At 33.8% G+C, this 15,896-nt stretch overlaps 1 protein-coding gene across 1 annotated transcript; it reads right to left on the reverse strand.

Annotated features, from left to right (window-relative positions):
* Nucleotides 1–2,344: 2,344 nt before the first annotated feature.
* Nucleotides 2,345–7,676, reverse strand: LOC149576716 (putative LRR receptor-like serine/threonine-protein kinase At1g67720). The gene is made up of 15 exons (XM_089819269.1): nucleotides 7,368–7,676; nucleotides 6,740–7,289; nucleotides 5,947–6,446; nucleotides 5,737–5,860; nucleotides 5,552–5,623; nucleotides 5,396–5,464; nucleotides 5,209–5,280; nucleotides 5,036–5,107; nucleotides 4,733–4,926; nucleotides 4,448–4,653; nucleotides 4,220–4,346; nucleotides 3,824–3,892; nucleotides 3,479–3,668; nucleotides 3,004–3,136; nucleotides 2,345–2,910 (listed from the first exon to the last, which is right to left on the reverse strand). The coding sequence occupies exons 1-15, from the start codon at nucleotides 7,501–7,503 to the stop codon at nucleotides 2,623–2,625; spliced, it is 2,802 nt and encodes a 933-aa protein (XP_089675395.1). The 5' UTR covers nucleotides 7,504–7,676; the 3' UTR covers nucleotides 2,345–2,622.
* Nucleotides 7,677–15,896: the final 8,220 nt, after the last annotated feature.

Here is a 15,896-nt window from a genome sequence, read left to right on the forward strand (position 1 = left end):
TTTCCTCATTTCCTATGATTTCTTATTTCTATGTTGCACTACTTCAAAAGGCCTATCTAAATTTTTTTGTACTTCATCTAAACATGACCACAAACCCTTTGAATTGAGAAGTTGTGTCATAGAAGATGTCTATGTATGATAGTTATGTGGGTTTAGAGGAACTAGACAAGAAGAGGTCTTAGCCATTTTTTAGAAGATGGGATAGTAATACAAATATTAAATATACTAAGGAAGTGTGCAATAAATTCCCTTTCATGAAATGATAATTCAATTTGGTTTTTTATGTGAAGTTAATTTTCTTAAATTGAATTAATTGCAGTGATTAAGTGCCAAATTAATTAAATTGCCTAGTAATAATTGATTTAAATGCAAAATTCACAAGTAAAACACTAATTATGTAAGAATTCAGATTTGAAACATAAATGGGAAAATAAGAAAAAAAATTACTTTGGAAGTGTAGATAGGAAGACACATTGAAGGCCTCAAAAATAGTAGAGTAGAAATGATAGGAATAGAATATAAATCAGATCAGGAGTGTGGAATCCAACATAAACATAACTTAGAAAGTAATCTTTTCTAGGAACAATTCAACCTATTGTAATCTAGATATCAATGTAGAGGGTATTCATTAAGTTGGAGTTATACATGAACTTAAGTCAACATTTACCCAAATCAAAAACTTGTATGAATCCCAAAATTTCTACAAAAAATATACTAAAATCTACATCCAAAACTCTGATCCTAGAACTTGCACACAAGAAAAAAAGAAAGTTTTGTTTGATTGTGGTTGGCTTGCCTTTGGTCAAGCCCTAGATTGAAGAATTAACCTTGAAATGAAAATAAATGTGAAGCATCTAAGAAAGCGAGATGAACTATAAATAGTTCACCATTATTAATGAAACCATTGTTAGGAAGAATTTTTTAGTGCTAGATATGCTGAGATGAAGTCTTCAATATCATGTAGGAAATCTCTTCAAATGCAATGGATCTAATTGATACCAAATCATTGAGCCATAGATGTAGATGTGCTTAAACAAAAAGTGGAAAGGGAACAAGAAGAATGAATATAATGTAGATTTCCTCCCTTGATGACCAACAATGGATGTCAGATTTTGAAAAGGAAATTCTTGAAATGAATCCTTGAATGCATGAAAATGCTAATGTGCTTGATTCTAGATATCTCTCTACTTATGAATGTCTTATGCCTTATGAGTTATCTTATTCATGTATATGATGATGAAAATGAAATGTTTGAGATCCTTTAAATATAAGTTTTTAGGATAGAAAACAAAACAAGCTAACCAAAGCATTGGAAAAAAATGGAACTTGATACCATGTCATCTTCCATCTCTACAGCTTAGCATCTGGGCAACTTGTAAATTTTCTACATTTGCTTGTCTAATTTGATATCTAAAATTAGGAGGCATAGAGCTGATATAGAAGGTCTTCTTATTGTCAGTTGTTGGTGCACTTGTAGTAGGTATTCTCTTGATGAGTTTGTTGAAGTCTGCATTAAAATCTCTCATAGAAATGGATGGTTCTTTCTTCATTTGTGCCAATTGTAGCAACAACATTTGTGCATCTTCTGTACTTTTTATAGCATTCTTCAAACCTTTGCTTCATGTGATTCCAATCTACCTTGTAGGTAAATTTTGGAATGAATTAGTAGCATTATCTACAAGAGTATCCACAAACATCCTAACTGCCACATCTTTATGTTGAGGATTCACCACACCATAGGTTTTATGAAAAGCACTTCGGTGTTGTTCTACAAAGATTGTGCCATTACCATTGAATCTTTGAAAAAATTTCCTTAATTCTCTTGGCAAGGCATTATTAGCTCCAAGGACAAAAGGATCAATTGTGTTTCCCCAAGGGGCTGCCATAGTTGTTGGTACAATGATATTATTTGTTTGGAAGGTGATAGAAACTAGGAGTGTTCACCAATCAACAACGAAGCATCAAAAGTAGGAGGAATAAAAGTTCTAGCAATAGGAGGAAAAGAAGATTGACTTCTCCTTGTTCTAGGGTCGACCTATACTTGAGGGTATCTAAGCATCAATAATTTTTAGATCTTAGTGATTATTTAAAACAATCAACAAAGCTATAGTTAGAACGAGAGATATAACCATTCCAAGCACAAATATATCCATCGACTACGAATTCATGAAAGAAAAAAGCTTATGTCTAATAAGTACTATTATTTTAAGACTATACAATATTAAAAAATTAAATCGCTAATATATGTACAAGTTAAATCATCTTATAATATATAAGTGTATAAACTATTGTCTTAAAATTATTGAAAATTTATTATTCTTATGTACTATAACATGAATTCAAATTCACCAAAATGAAGGAAAACTATAAGAATTGGACAAAAAGAAAGTACAATTCTTTTATGGTTTGCTTTGACTTTTACAATCTATAAACAAATTCAAACTATAAAACATCAGTTTATGTTAAGCTCTCTATAACCACACATATCAGGCTATCGAGCAACATATATGCACCATTATTCAATGTAAGTGTAAAAGACTACCACTATTTAACACTTGGGAAAGGTGCATATATGTTGCCTCGTATCCACTGGCTACATATCATAACCATATAATTCAACTCTCACCAACCAACATGAATTACATTAGAACTGTTCTCTGCAGGGCTCAAAGCTTCTACAGAGATTTTAGGTGTTACATCAGGTTTGATTGAGTTCAGGGCACCCCTTATCTGTGATACAATATCAGTTATCGTTGGTCTTTTAAATGCCTCACTCTGAATGCACTTTGTTGCCAAACACAATACGTCATAAAAAGATTTCAATTCATTTTTTGTAAGACGAAGCCTTTTGTCAAGGATATCTGTCAATTGACGGCCAGAATCTTTATTAGCCTCCACATGAACCATTACCTGTTACAATCAAATGATTTTACATTTCATTTGGTAGAAGTGCCAATATATAAAACTTGCAGGCAATAAAAGGAGAAGTAGATAAAATCTAACCCATTTGACAAGACTGAGTTCCTCTTCAGATCGCTCCAAGGCTATCGGTTTTCTGCCGCAAATGATCTCCAATAATACCACTCCAAAGCTGTACACGTCACTTCTCTCCGTTAATTTGCTCGTTTGGAAATACCTTTCCATTAATGAAAACAACGATGAGTCTCATCGAAAAGGATGATAATATTGATGAGTTGTATAAGAATCTCGAATTCAAACCAAATAGGCAGTTTGAGACACTAATTTTAAACAAATCAAATCATAAAATCTCCATAAAAGCCACTCCGAAACTACCAAAAGAACTTTGATTAGTTTGGATGCATTTTGAAGAGTGATGCGACTGTTAGGGAAATGCACATATGGATATGGTTGTAATTCATTATTGTATCTGCATATGGAATATATTTCAACCTAGTATACGATGATGATCACAATGCTAAATTGAAACTGTAAAAATTTAAAAGAATACAACACTAACTCTGGATCTAAGTATCCAACTGATCCTTTTATGGTGGTGGTCACGTGTGATCCACTGTCATCGCCTATGATTTTTGAAAGCCCAAAATCTGCCACTTTCGCTCTTAAAGTTGAGTCTAGCAGGATGTTAGAGCTCTTCACATCTCTGTGAATGATTTTTGGTGTACAGCTGACATGCAGGTATTCAAGTCCTAGAAAAAAGTAAAGAAAACATCGAGATAAATTTTCAAATGGAAATCCATAAAATCTCATGATTAAGAAATATGGCTTATGAAAAGTGAGCAGATTTATCTTAAACTGTCTGGAGGATTAGATTTACACTACCCATTTAGTACCCATTTACTACCTTCTGCTGCATCTAAAGCTATTCGAAGCCTTGTTTTCCAATCCAGAATAGAAGAAGTGGCCAAGGACCCTGCAGAATATACTAGTATTTATATTAGAACAATAAGGGCTTAGTGTTAGTTTTATCTATCAATTAAAACATTCTATAGATAAAGAGTCCATCACGATTTCATACTAAAATGCTGAATGCAATCAGCTGTTGATCTAGGGAACCACTTTAATATTATACATTAAGGTTTGATTCTTAGACTAAAAATATTAAATAGTCAAAATGAACTTATAGTCAAAATGAACTTTTTTTTTTACGCTTAATTTTTCCATTAGTATTTAATATCTAATGAAGCCGACTGCATTTCATTTTCCTTTCATAAATTAGAATGTGTATCAACTAACTCACCATAGAGGTGGTCTTTGAGAGACCCGCAGGGCATGTGATCATAAACAAGCATAAGTTGCTTCGAATCATTGCAATAACCAAGTAAGGATACCAGATTCTTGTGATTCAATCGAGACAGCAGATCAATCTGCTTAATCAAACATGTCGATTCTTCACTTTAACCATTTAATTTCACTAACTTATAATCTTAGTAACAATTTTGAAATAGATGGAAGGCTTAGTGATCACCTCGTTCAAGAACTCTGTTGCTCCTTGTTTGGATGAGGAAGAGAGCACCTTTACGGCCACATCTTTACCATCCTCCAGTTTGCCAAGAAACACCCTTCCGAAACCACCTTCCCCAATTTTTTGGCTCAAATTTTCTGTAGCTCTCATCATATCTTGTGGACTGAAAGAACGAGACTTCATAAGGTTGGGTACAACGACAGTCGAACCTGCAATTACCATGCGAAGAATAATTATACAAATTCACCAAACGATTAACGGTTAAAGGAAGTAAAATTCATGTCGTACTTTCATCGGTGTTTATATTCTGCGTTTGGCTTAGTTTCCTGGAGTCACGTCTTCTACGCCATATGCTAAAGGATATCAATCCAAATAACATGGCAACACCAACGCTAATAGAAGATGTAACAAAACTCCGGACTTTAGTATTCTTAGAGTGGCACTTATCTTTTCCCATACACAGATGGGGATTCCCTGAATAACTGCAGAATAACAGTGAAATATAATTATGAATACTTAAAATCTTTGTATTTTCCCCATTTAGGGAGAAATTGACAGAATATGATTTAATTTGTTTCATTTTAGAATTACCTGAAGTTCAATAAACGATTCTTCAGAAGCCCTTCCTGAAGAATTCCACTGAAGTTGTTGTTATCCAACTTTCTGAGAGCGGTGGATGAAAGTCGACAGCAGAAATTCAAAAAATTCTTAGTATTGGTAAAAAAGTTTTGACCAGCCAACTCCTACAATAAAATGAAACGTACAGTTGTTGTAGGTTACTCAATTGTGACAGGCAATCGAGGATTGATCCTGTTAAGTTGTTGTTTTCAAGATGTCTGAAAATTGCAATCAAGATGTTATTAGCAGGCAAAGACGATATACAAACTATAGAATTTAGGAGCTCAAATAATATGCAATAATGATTGTCACGTGTGACAGAATTTAGCTCACAAAATCTGCAATTTGGTCAAGCTGCACAAATCTGGCAATATTCCAGATAAATTGTTGTTCTGAAGGAAGCTGTTGAACACATAATTTAGCAAAATTGCCGTTAAGGTGTTTTGAAATGAAAATTGAACTGATAAAATTTAAATATGGAGCTCTTACATGCTTCTCAACTCAGTCATCTGGCTGATCTGTTGTGGTAGATTTCCAGACAAATTCCTTCCCGACAAATCACTGATTAAAATTAGAATTCATAATTATCAATCACTTATTCTTCAGTGGGTTTACTTCTACTTAAAAACTAATGAAACATAAATAGATTAAGTCCTTCCTGTATGGCAACTTACATACTCAAAATTCTCACGGGAAGGTCTTTACTGCATATGATTCCAGTCCATTCAATACCAAAGCAAGGATCCGATATCCAGCTTTTGATATCAAAGGCCTGTTTAATTGATAGAAGGGCACCAACTGCAACATAAGAACATTGACTGGTCCGTCAGAGGAAACCATGGTGGACAATTGAATCAGAGAAATTGAGATTATAAAGATATTACCATCTCCTGCATATGTTTCTGGCTTGCTCTCCATTATTTTGTAATACTCAATAGCGTTAATCAGGGGACCACGGCTAGACTTTCGTGGCCGGTCTAGGGTTTCAAGAGATATCACTACATCATTTCCTTGTGTGTAGTTGCAAGTGAATGGCAGCTCAATGGAATGCTTTTGCAAAGCGCCGTCAATGTAGCCAACTTCTTGTTCATTTACCATAACATTAAAATTCCTCGCCTCTGAATTATTGAGGACCTCGACTTCTGCAAAATATAGTACAATTAAAGTTCTGGTATTCTGCTGCGACAGTATTAAACGCAGTCGATTTATAGTCGTCTTGGAAATTACAGCTGTTTGCATCACAACCCTAGGAGGAAAGCTGGTGCTATTACTCTTACTCAAAACCATTCTGTTCGAATGTGCTTTTCGAATAAGAGTATTGTTGTATAAATGAAACATGAAGCTGTCCGGATCCCACAAGCGGTCAAATCGATCTTGAGGATACCTGATCAGGACAAAAATAAATTCGCCTCTCTAATGTTATATATATATTTTTATTTCAATTGTCTGTGATTTTATAAATGGTTAATTTTAGGACATGCCTATTTAACTACAACTTAATCAAAAAAAAAAACTATATATATTAAAAAGCGAACATCAATTCGTTTCATCGTCGTTTCACTTTTATGTTCCTGTGTGAATGCATAAATTTTATAGGTACTTTAACGGTAAACATTAGAACAATCATGTTCTTATAAAGATTAGTAACCTAGTAAGCTTGTTTAGGAGAATAAATACCTGACAACCTCGGAGGATTGAGCGCCCAGATCATATCTTGACAACGAACTCAACATTAATCCAGGCTTAACCTGAGACTCATAGAGGCTGCCTGAAAGACTCCTCAACTCAATTGCAGATATGAAGGGATCGCTACTGTCAGAAGTTCGAATCAGGCAAACATAGAGGACGCCATTGGAACTAGTGATGATTGTTTCTCTTGTAAATTGTGGGATTTCGGCAGATCGAATGGATTCGATCTTCAAAGTCAGCATGCCTTCTGTCTCCAGAGAAATATTGAAGCTTGGAAGCTCTTGAATTCCATTATAATTACCAAAAAGAAACCAGAGGCGTAACAAGTAAGGCACATTAATGTCTAAAGGAAGGCAATAGCAAGACTTCTTTAAAGGCCTTGGAAAGTAACGCAAGGACTGCAAGTGATATGGTATACTTGAGTTACTAACATTGGCTACCTCACCAACTTCTACATAATTAACATCAGGGCTCCACGTTAGGTTCGTCATGGAATCTGTATAGTTATTTTCTCCACCACAATTAATGCTGAGGAATCCTGCTATGCAACAAATGATAACTAAGTAGAGAAATAAAGAAATGAAGAGATAGAATAAAATTTCCTCATTTATGTTACCTGGCTGAGCGGAAACTATGACAAGAAACATGAGGACATTCGCCATGAGAATAAGTAGAGCTCTGCCTGTGAAAATAAATTTGCCCATCCGCTCGCAAAAAGGTTGATGCTGACAAATTCTGTCTGTATAGAACATGCAAATATTTCATCGAGCTTTGGAATCATATGTGAAGTTTATGGCAAATCAAGCACAAGGCCAAAGCTTGGACATTTGAATAGTTCATAATTTACTCGAAGTCTATATTTTACCAAGAAGGTATTTGAGGTCTAATTTTGGATTAGGGCTGAGGTTTTATTTTCCGCAAGGATAGATTCAGCCTTATCGGCAATTACATCTTTATTCAGCATTATTCTGGGCATGACCCACTTGAGCGCTATAATGCCAACATACTGAATTCTAGCTTTGAAAAGAATTGAAAGAACCGGAAGTGAAGCAAACATTTGTTTTATATGATACCATGATGGTGTTTGACTGTGAAAATATTTGTAGATTATTCTTATGATAGTGTTTGACTGTAAGAAAAAATCTACATAATTCTATAATGGTGTTCTATAGTGTTTGATTTTCGAGGCATTAATGAGGAAGGTTGCCTAAATCTAATTGTTCTAGTCACCACGGTCTTTCATAGTATGCTACCGTTAATTCAATATATAGATGTTCATATGCTACCCTTTATTCAATAAATAGATGTTCTCCTAACTTTTAATTAATTCAAATATGAATCTAAGATGTTCTAGAATATGAAACTAACTAAAATTTGGCACATGTTAGATGAGTATTTAAATTTGATAACTTATTTTATTTTCCTAATAATTTTTTAGATTAGATATATTATGGATGACAAAAGGATTACCACATATCATACGTCTTTTGAATTAAAAGTATTTCTTGTATGGTTAAGATGCTATTATTGTAGATTATGTCTTTATATAAAAATATGAATTGTAAAAAATTATTATGAATTTACTAAATAGACTATGACTACCATCATTGATCAAGTTTTTATAATGTGTGTTACAAGGAGTGCAAGGAATAACAATTATAGTTACATGAATTAGTCAAGAGTGATTTTAAGTCTATTTGATCATGTGAGTGAAATGATTGATGATGGGCTGCATTCTGCTTATGGAGTAATATAGTTATAGGAACAAGTTTCATTGTCTGAACAACAATGATCTAGAGAAGTATTTGCCTAATTGATTAATCCTATACTTTCCAAAATTCATAATGTTATTCTAGGTCCCCACGGTCTACTTATTGACGTCTTGGAATGAGACTTTTTGTCTAGAAATTAACATAAGGTTTTGTTACGATAAACTAATTTAAAATCATATTCTTGTATAGATCTTGAATATTCACATCAGCTTTTAACCTAGAGGTCCTAGTAAGAAATTTATTTTATAGAGTTTAATTTGAATTTTTGTAAAGGGAAGAACATCATACCAATGAAAATAATAATGACAATGTAGCAATAATAAGCTATTACTAAAGATATTAGAAAAATCAATCCAAACTAATTCTTCATCCAATGCTATGGATCACACCCAAAAGCCTTATGTGTTTCTATCAAAGATCTTAGGAATAAGTTTCTCCAAACTTTGTACAACTATTCATAACCAAATGGCAACTATATAACTCATGCTAAGAATAGTGGGATAAGAAGGCACTTTGAAGTGCCTACAAATAGTATGTGGAAAACCTAAGGAACAAAAATGTTGATTGATAGACTAAATTTGAATAAAATTAGCTAATCTTCAAAAGATAAAGTTTTAATGCAAAAAATATTTATGTCATCGAGCTTTATGGTTAGTAGCCATTTGATCAAATGACATTACACTTGGCTTAGAGATAAGACCTTATGGAATAAAGAGAACCTCTAACTCCTAATAATGAATAAAATAATCCTTTAATTTATCAAAATATGGTCACAAAGAGTATTCCCACCATGTCCAAGAAAATTGATAACAGCATAAACAAGCCAGGACCAAGTGTAAAGTAGAACAATAATTCATATTATGAAAAGAAAATCACTAATAATTCATCATTTTAAACCATTATTAGGAATCTATTATAAAAATAATTAATTTTTTTAATATTTAGATTGATCAACTTACACCAAAGTAAAGTAAATTATGCATAACTTATAGCGTACATCTTTAAAAAAAAATTTGAATTATAAAATGTCAGTCTATAAGAGTTTACTAAATACACCATGACTACCATCATTGAAAAGAAATTTAGATCTTTTGTAAGGTTTTTAAGGTATAATGAGATTATAGTAACATGAATTAGCTAAGAGTGACTTTGATCCTAATTGATCTTGTGATAAAAATGATTTATGAAGAGATGCATTTTTCTTATAGAGCAGACTTAATTAAAGTGACAATTTGTGTAGTTAAAAAAATTTACCTAGAAAAGTATTTCACTAATTGATTAATCCTATAGTTTTTTTAAAATGTAATGGCCTTCGTGGTGTACATATAGCAGACTTGGAATGAGCATTTTTAAATAATGTTGAAAAGTGATTCATCTCATAACAACATAATTGGGCAAGGCCATGTATTATCTAGAAATCTAATTCCTATCATGAAAATTAATACACTCATAATTTACCATCCCAAAAAAATACTAGTAATTTACTGTAAAAATACTCAATTGCAAAAATATTTAAATCTAGATCATCTTCCACCAAGCTACAAGAAAATAATTACAGATGCTTTAAAAAAAATACAATTAAGTTCTTTTGAGATTCACCAATAGCCTCGTGATTAAACTCATCACATGAGGTATGCTGAAAAGCTAAGTGATGATGACACAATTTCACCAAACTATTGCAATGTCAATAGAATCCTTCAACAAGTTGGAGGCAAGATACAAATTGCAATTCAATCAAGGATGCAAATATGACATCTAGTTTCCAGTTCCTTATACAAATTATTTTTAATTTTAAAAACCAAAATAAATCACAAGAAAACTTAGAAAAGGGATAATCTCTATCATACCTTCAATTAGGGAACTTTAATGCTATTAAGTTTATCAATATATATTAAAAATATGAACACGAAAAACTAATTGTAAATTAAATTATCTCGATGAATATATTCTCACTCTTGATTATTTTCTACCCAAAAGGCACCACACAACCAGTATTTCTAATGGAAAATCTTATTTTTCTTCAAACACACACTTGAGCTGATTTTCTTAATATACACAAAATAAAAAATAAGTCTGTAACTATTTTAGAAATGCAAAATAGATCTTTCAAAAAAAATAAAACTATTGAATATTTATAAACATATTTACTATTAGAATTATAGATATATATCAAGAAAATTTCAATCTAGAATATTCCTTATATGATATTGATTATATTGTATTGTTATAGTAAAATTAGTTTTGAAGGCATCGCAAAATCCTTAAATTTTTTAGAAGATCCAAAATCAAAGGAAATTTTGAAGAAAACCAAAATCTTGCAAGTAGAACAACAAAAGGAAACTAAGAACTTCATCAAACTAAAATCCTACGAAAGAATTTTTAATGTTGTCATTGCTTCAGTGTTCTTTTGAACCACTTCACAAGTTTCAAAAGATCATGGACATCATGGGTTTGACCAATCTTACCTTATGTGATTACTTGCTCTATTTTAAGTGACAAGAATAATTCCTACAACCTTATGTAGTTGTTCTGCAATATAATTCTTCCCATTGTCAACCAAATTTACTTATAGGATAGATTGAGTTACAATTAGCTAAATATTGGTGAGCATTTATCTGCTCATTCAATTTTTCAAGAACATTAGCATTATATTGCATATAAATTATTCTCATAGCCACAATTTTCCTATGTTTATTGTGTACCTTCTCAATGATCTCTTAGAGATGCCTAATATTTTCGTCATCGTTAGTTTTTATAGTTTCCACATCCTTGGCAACATTGTTAATAAGAGACAAGATTGTTATAAGAATTCTCCAAAATAGGATTTCTATTCAATCTCTTTTGTCCATATCTGATTTATCATTCATGGAAAACCTGTATACTTTTAGTAAATTAAGTTATGATACCATCCACTTGAATATAATATTTAATCCCTCCATCACATCCATAGATACCCTTAAATTTCCCTAGTAGTTGTGGTATAGGATCTCTTTAGTGTATCCTAAGGGGTTCCCCTCTTGGTAGAAATTGTGAGTTCTACATGGAAGTGCATGATGAATCCACAATATAATATAGAATGTTTTCGATAATAAAAAATGCCAAAAATGGGAGTTGACCCAGAGTAACAACTTGTAAAAAATAGAAGAAGTCACATGCAATACATTCTCATCCTACCCCATTTATTAATATAAAAAATCCCCACCTTAAAATGTCCCATCTAGTACTCTTCAATATCATGGAAGATAGATTTAGTAGGAGCATTTCTAGAGACTATGAGAATGGTCTTTGGCAAGGGGCACACATTTCAAGTACATCCATGTCGATTTCCCATTCCTTTTTTGTATATGATACTCTCCTATTTAGAAAGTCTTATGTCATAAAAGGAAAACAAATAAAGAAATCCTTGGATTTGTATACTTTAATTTCAGGCGAAAAGATCAATGTCAATAAATCTAAAATATTTTCCTTCAATGCCAACATGATCATATTAAATAAGTTTTTTAAGATTTTGGGTTGTGGAGTTGACAAATTACCCTCTAATTACCTTGGGATTCCCTCCTTTTTGGGGGTCAACAAAGCTAACTATCGGACTATTATGGTAGAAAAAATAAAATATACAACTTCATCTTGGAAGGTTAGATGGTTGTAACTTTTTGAGAAAATTTTGCTTATAAAATTAGTTCTAATGGTAATACCCAACTACTAAAAGTCAATCCTCAAAGCCCCTATAGCATAATGGTAAGCCAAAATAAGAACATATGTATTAATTGTTCAGAAACTTATACAAAGTAGATATAAATACTATGTGTAACTAACACAATAGCAGTTAAAATGTAACTACAAAAACAAACATAACCACTTTATAAGAGTTTGCCTAAGTGAAAAATTCACCTAGGAACTAAGAACTCAAACACAAGCACATAGTAGACCAAAGAGAGAGAGTATGATCAGAATAACAATGTATTCAATAACGGGTTCATCATGAGAGTACATTAGGAGTGCCTGAATATAAAGGCCTCAAGAGAGCTTCTAGAATGCATAGAAGTTAGCATCATGATGTGTCATACAACCAAGCACATGTCCACCAGATATGGGTTATCCTCCATTAAGCATGGAAGTAAGTGCGGTAATGAGAGGATAAGCCTACAAGGGTGTGACACACAAAACAGTGTTGTAGATGCCATGTGCTAAAATAGAGTTGTGTACTCTTGTGTTGTCTACATGACAACTCACAAAGGTGCGCAAACTCCTAAGTGTCTCACGAATAAAAATAATAAAATAATGCAAAATAATTAAACTAATGCATTAAACCTAAGTAAACTTAAGTAAGTGTAATAAGTGAATACTTATTTACACCAACACCCCCCGTTAAGTGCAACTTAGGGGAATGCCCTTAAGCTTACGAACTAGGATGAAGATGCATAATGGGTCCCAGCTAGTAGGCCATGTTAGGTACCCATGTACATAATGAAAATGCAATCTCCCATTACGCGGGGAAAGAGGGAAAACCTCATGGGAAAAACCCTCCCCCAAAAGAGAGATAAATAAGGATGCATCGATGGATGGAGTAATCAAGACCCCCCCCATTACGACATACATCCAATATATACATAAGGGAAAGAAAGAAAGAAGAGAGACAGAATAGGCTCCCCCCTCAAAAGAAGAATGCCAAGAAGTGAAAGCTGCTCTAATGAATAAGCTAGTCCAAGACTGCAGAAAGGTGTTCCTCCCCTTAGGAAGAAACAAAGGAAAAGGTACACTCCTAAAGATGTATGGTGGTCTTGAAACCTGCTCAAGTATCCCTGTACTGATGCTGAAGTTCACCCCTTCCAACTATGCTGAAAAGAACGAATGCATATTTGTCAAGGATGTCTGTTGAACCTGTTCCACTGAACCATCTATCTCTTCAACTGACAAAGAGACCTCCACTAATTGTTGTTCATAAGGATCCACAATCATGCCAACCTATAAAGATTGATCATGTAGAGAATGGACATGAGGGTCAGAGTGAGCCCTCACAACAACTGTAGAAGAATCATCATCAACAAGAAGATGTAAGTCCTCAAGTTTGTCTCCCAAGTCAAGTGAAGCTGGAGCTAGAAGATGATATGTACCATGATGTGATGGACCTTTCACTGTGGCAATATAAGTACGTGGATTGGACTGATGTGACCTCTGATTACAACTGTCGATAGAACCCCACATGTCTGAACCTGTTGAAGCACTATCGTTGGTGTCACTATCAATTTCCATTGTGTATGAAGTGCGAAGAGGAGTAGAGGATAAGCTAGGAGAACTTTCCTCAAAGTGAACATCCTTCTCCACAAAAATCTCATGGGTCTCTGGATCCATTAGTCTATAAGCCTTTGCATTGTCTTCGTAACTGATAAAGGTACAAGGCCTATATGTCAGTGCCTTACAACTCCTGGAAGAAAGGTTAGCCCATGTTAGACAAGTGAAGACTCTAAGGTGACTCACAACTAGTTTTCTACCGCACCATGCCTCAAAAGGAGTCTTGCCATCTAAGGCTGGATGAGGAGACCTATTAAGTATGTGAGTAGCACTACTAATGGCTTCAACTTCAAGTGTAGGATCGAGAGACTTGGCCTTAATCATGCAACTTACCATGGTCTTGAGAGTCCTAATCCTCATAGTTGCAATATATGTCTTGTGTGGATTGAATGCTGGTTAGTTCTGAAGATCAATCCCATCAATTCTGCAAAAGTTCTTAAGTCTTTTGTCTATGTATCTATTCTCATTGTCCACTCTTAGTAATTTTATGGCTTTCCTTGACTTGTGTTCAACATGAGCCTTGAAGTCTTGAAGCTTATTGACCAATTCATTCTTATGATGAAGGAAGAAGACCCAAGTGAATCTTGAAAAGTCATCAACAAATGTGAGTATGTAGCGGCCTTGGTTGACCAAAGTCACTGCAAAGGGTCTTGCTAATACCATGTGAACTAGCTAAAGAAAAACTAGAGCTCGAGAAGACTTCCCTTTATCATACTTCTCCTTAGGATTCATGTCCACTAAAAAAGATGAACATTCTCCCTTAGAAAAGCTGATATTAGCTAGACCTTTGACCATTTATTTAGAGAAAAGTTGCTGAAGAGAGCAGAAGTCAAGGTGACCAAATGACTCATGCCATAAGTTGATGTTTAAAGTAGAGTGAGTTAACAAGGCTTGAGAAGGACTCTTAGGTACAAAGTGGGAGAAGGAATAAAGCCTCTCGTCATCATTGAATTTCCCCACTACTACCAATAAATCATCTTTGAGACTTCACACCATCACTGATTCTGGAAGGAACTCAACCTTATGACCATCTCCAAGGTGAGTGATTTGGTAAATTGATAAGAGATTGGAGCTTAGATTTGGAACATAGAGAACATCTTTGAATTCCCCATCTTCCATTTCTACATGTCCTTTCCCTTCAACTTCCATCTTAGTATCATCTCCCACGAAGATGTGTGGTACCTTTGATTGCTTCAATGAAGAAAAGTCTTCCTTTGTAGAACCCATGTGATAAGAGGGACCTGAGTCAAGTATACATTCCGAAGAAGAATTTGTGTTTGCCATATGTGCTTGACCTTTACTCTTTGAAGAGATAGGAGTAGAATCCTTGGAAGTACCTGGCACTTGAATCTTGTTCTTCTTGAGTAGATTTTCTAACTCATCGATTCTTTTTGTGTTGGAATGATGCTCGTCATGATTTGGCTTTTTACAATATGCACAAAAGAGTTTCTCCTTCTTGTCATTACTTACCTTCTTGTTTGAAGAATAACCGCCTTGTTGAGAGGAGTCATGTTGTGTCTCAGATTGTGTTTTCTACTTCCACTACTTTTTCTTGTTGTTGCTTTTTCCTCCTTGACTAGATTTGTGATCATCACTAGCCACTAAGGCTTTTGACTTGGATGACTTGAGAAGTCCAAAATCTACCAAGTGAGATTGTTCAACAATCAACATATTTGCAAATCCATCAAAGAAGGCTTCTAGTAAGTAGATCCCATGGTCAACCTATGAGTATTAAATCTTGAAAAAAAGTTGGTGTACTCAGAAGGTAGCTTCTTCAGGATGTGATGAATCAACCTATCATCCTTCATGGGATTTCCACAATCTTTTAGAAGTGCCCTATACTCATTGACTTTGATGATGTAATCCTAAATTGTGTCATAATTCTTAGGATCCAAGAGAAGTAGATCATCCTCAATCTAAAATCCCTTTTCTTCATCCACTTTACCATACAACTATTCAAGTTTATCCCAAGCTTCTTTAGATTCTGAACAATTTTTAATGTGAAAGAGAAGATCCCCATGTACACAACTCCTGATAGCACCTAAAGCCTATCGGTTTTGATTTTTCCAATCAATGAGTTC

This window comes from Cupressus sempervirens, chromosome 1, assembly GCF_028749045.1.
Source record: "Cupressus sempervirens isolate cs-2001-9-10 chromosome 1, ASM2874904v1, whole genome shotgun sequence".
In the NCBI taxonomy this organism is placed as follows: Eukaryota; Viridiplantae; Streptophyta; class Pinopsida; order Cupressales; family Cupressaceae; genus Cupressus; species Cupressus sempervirens.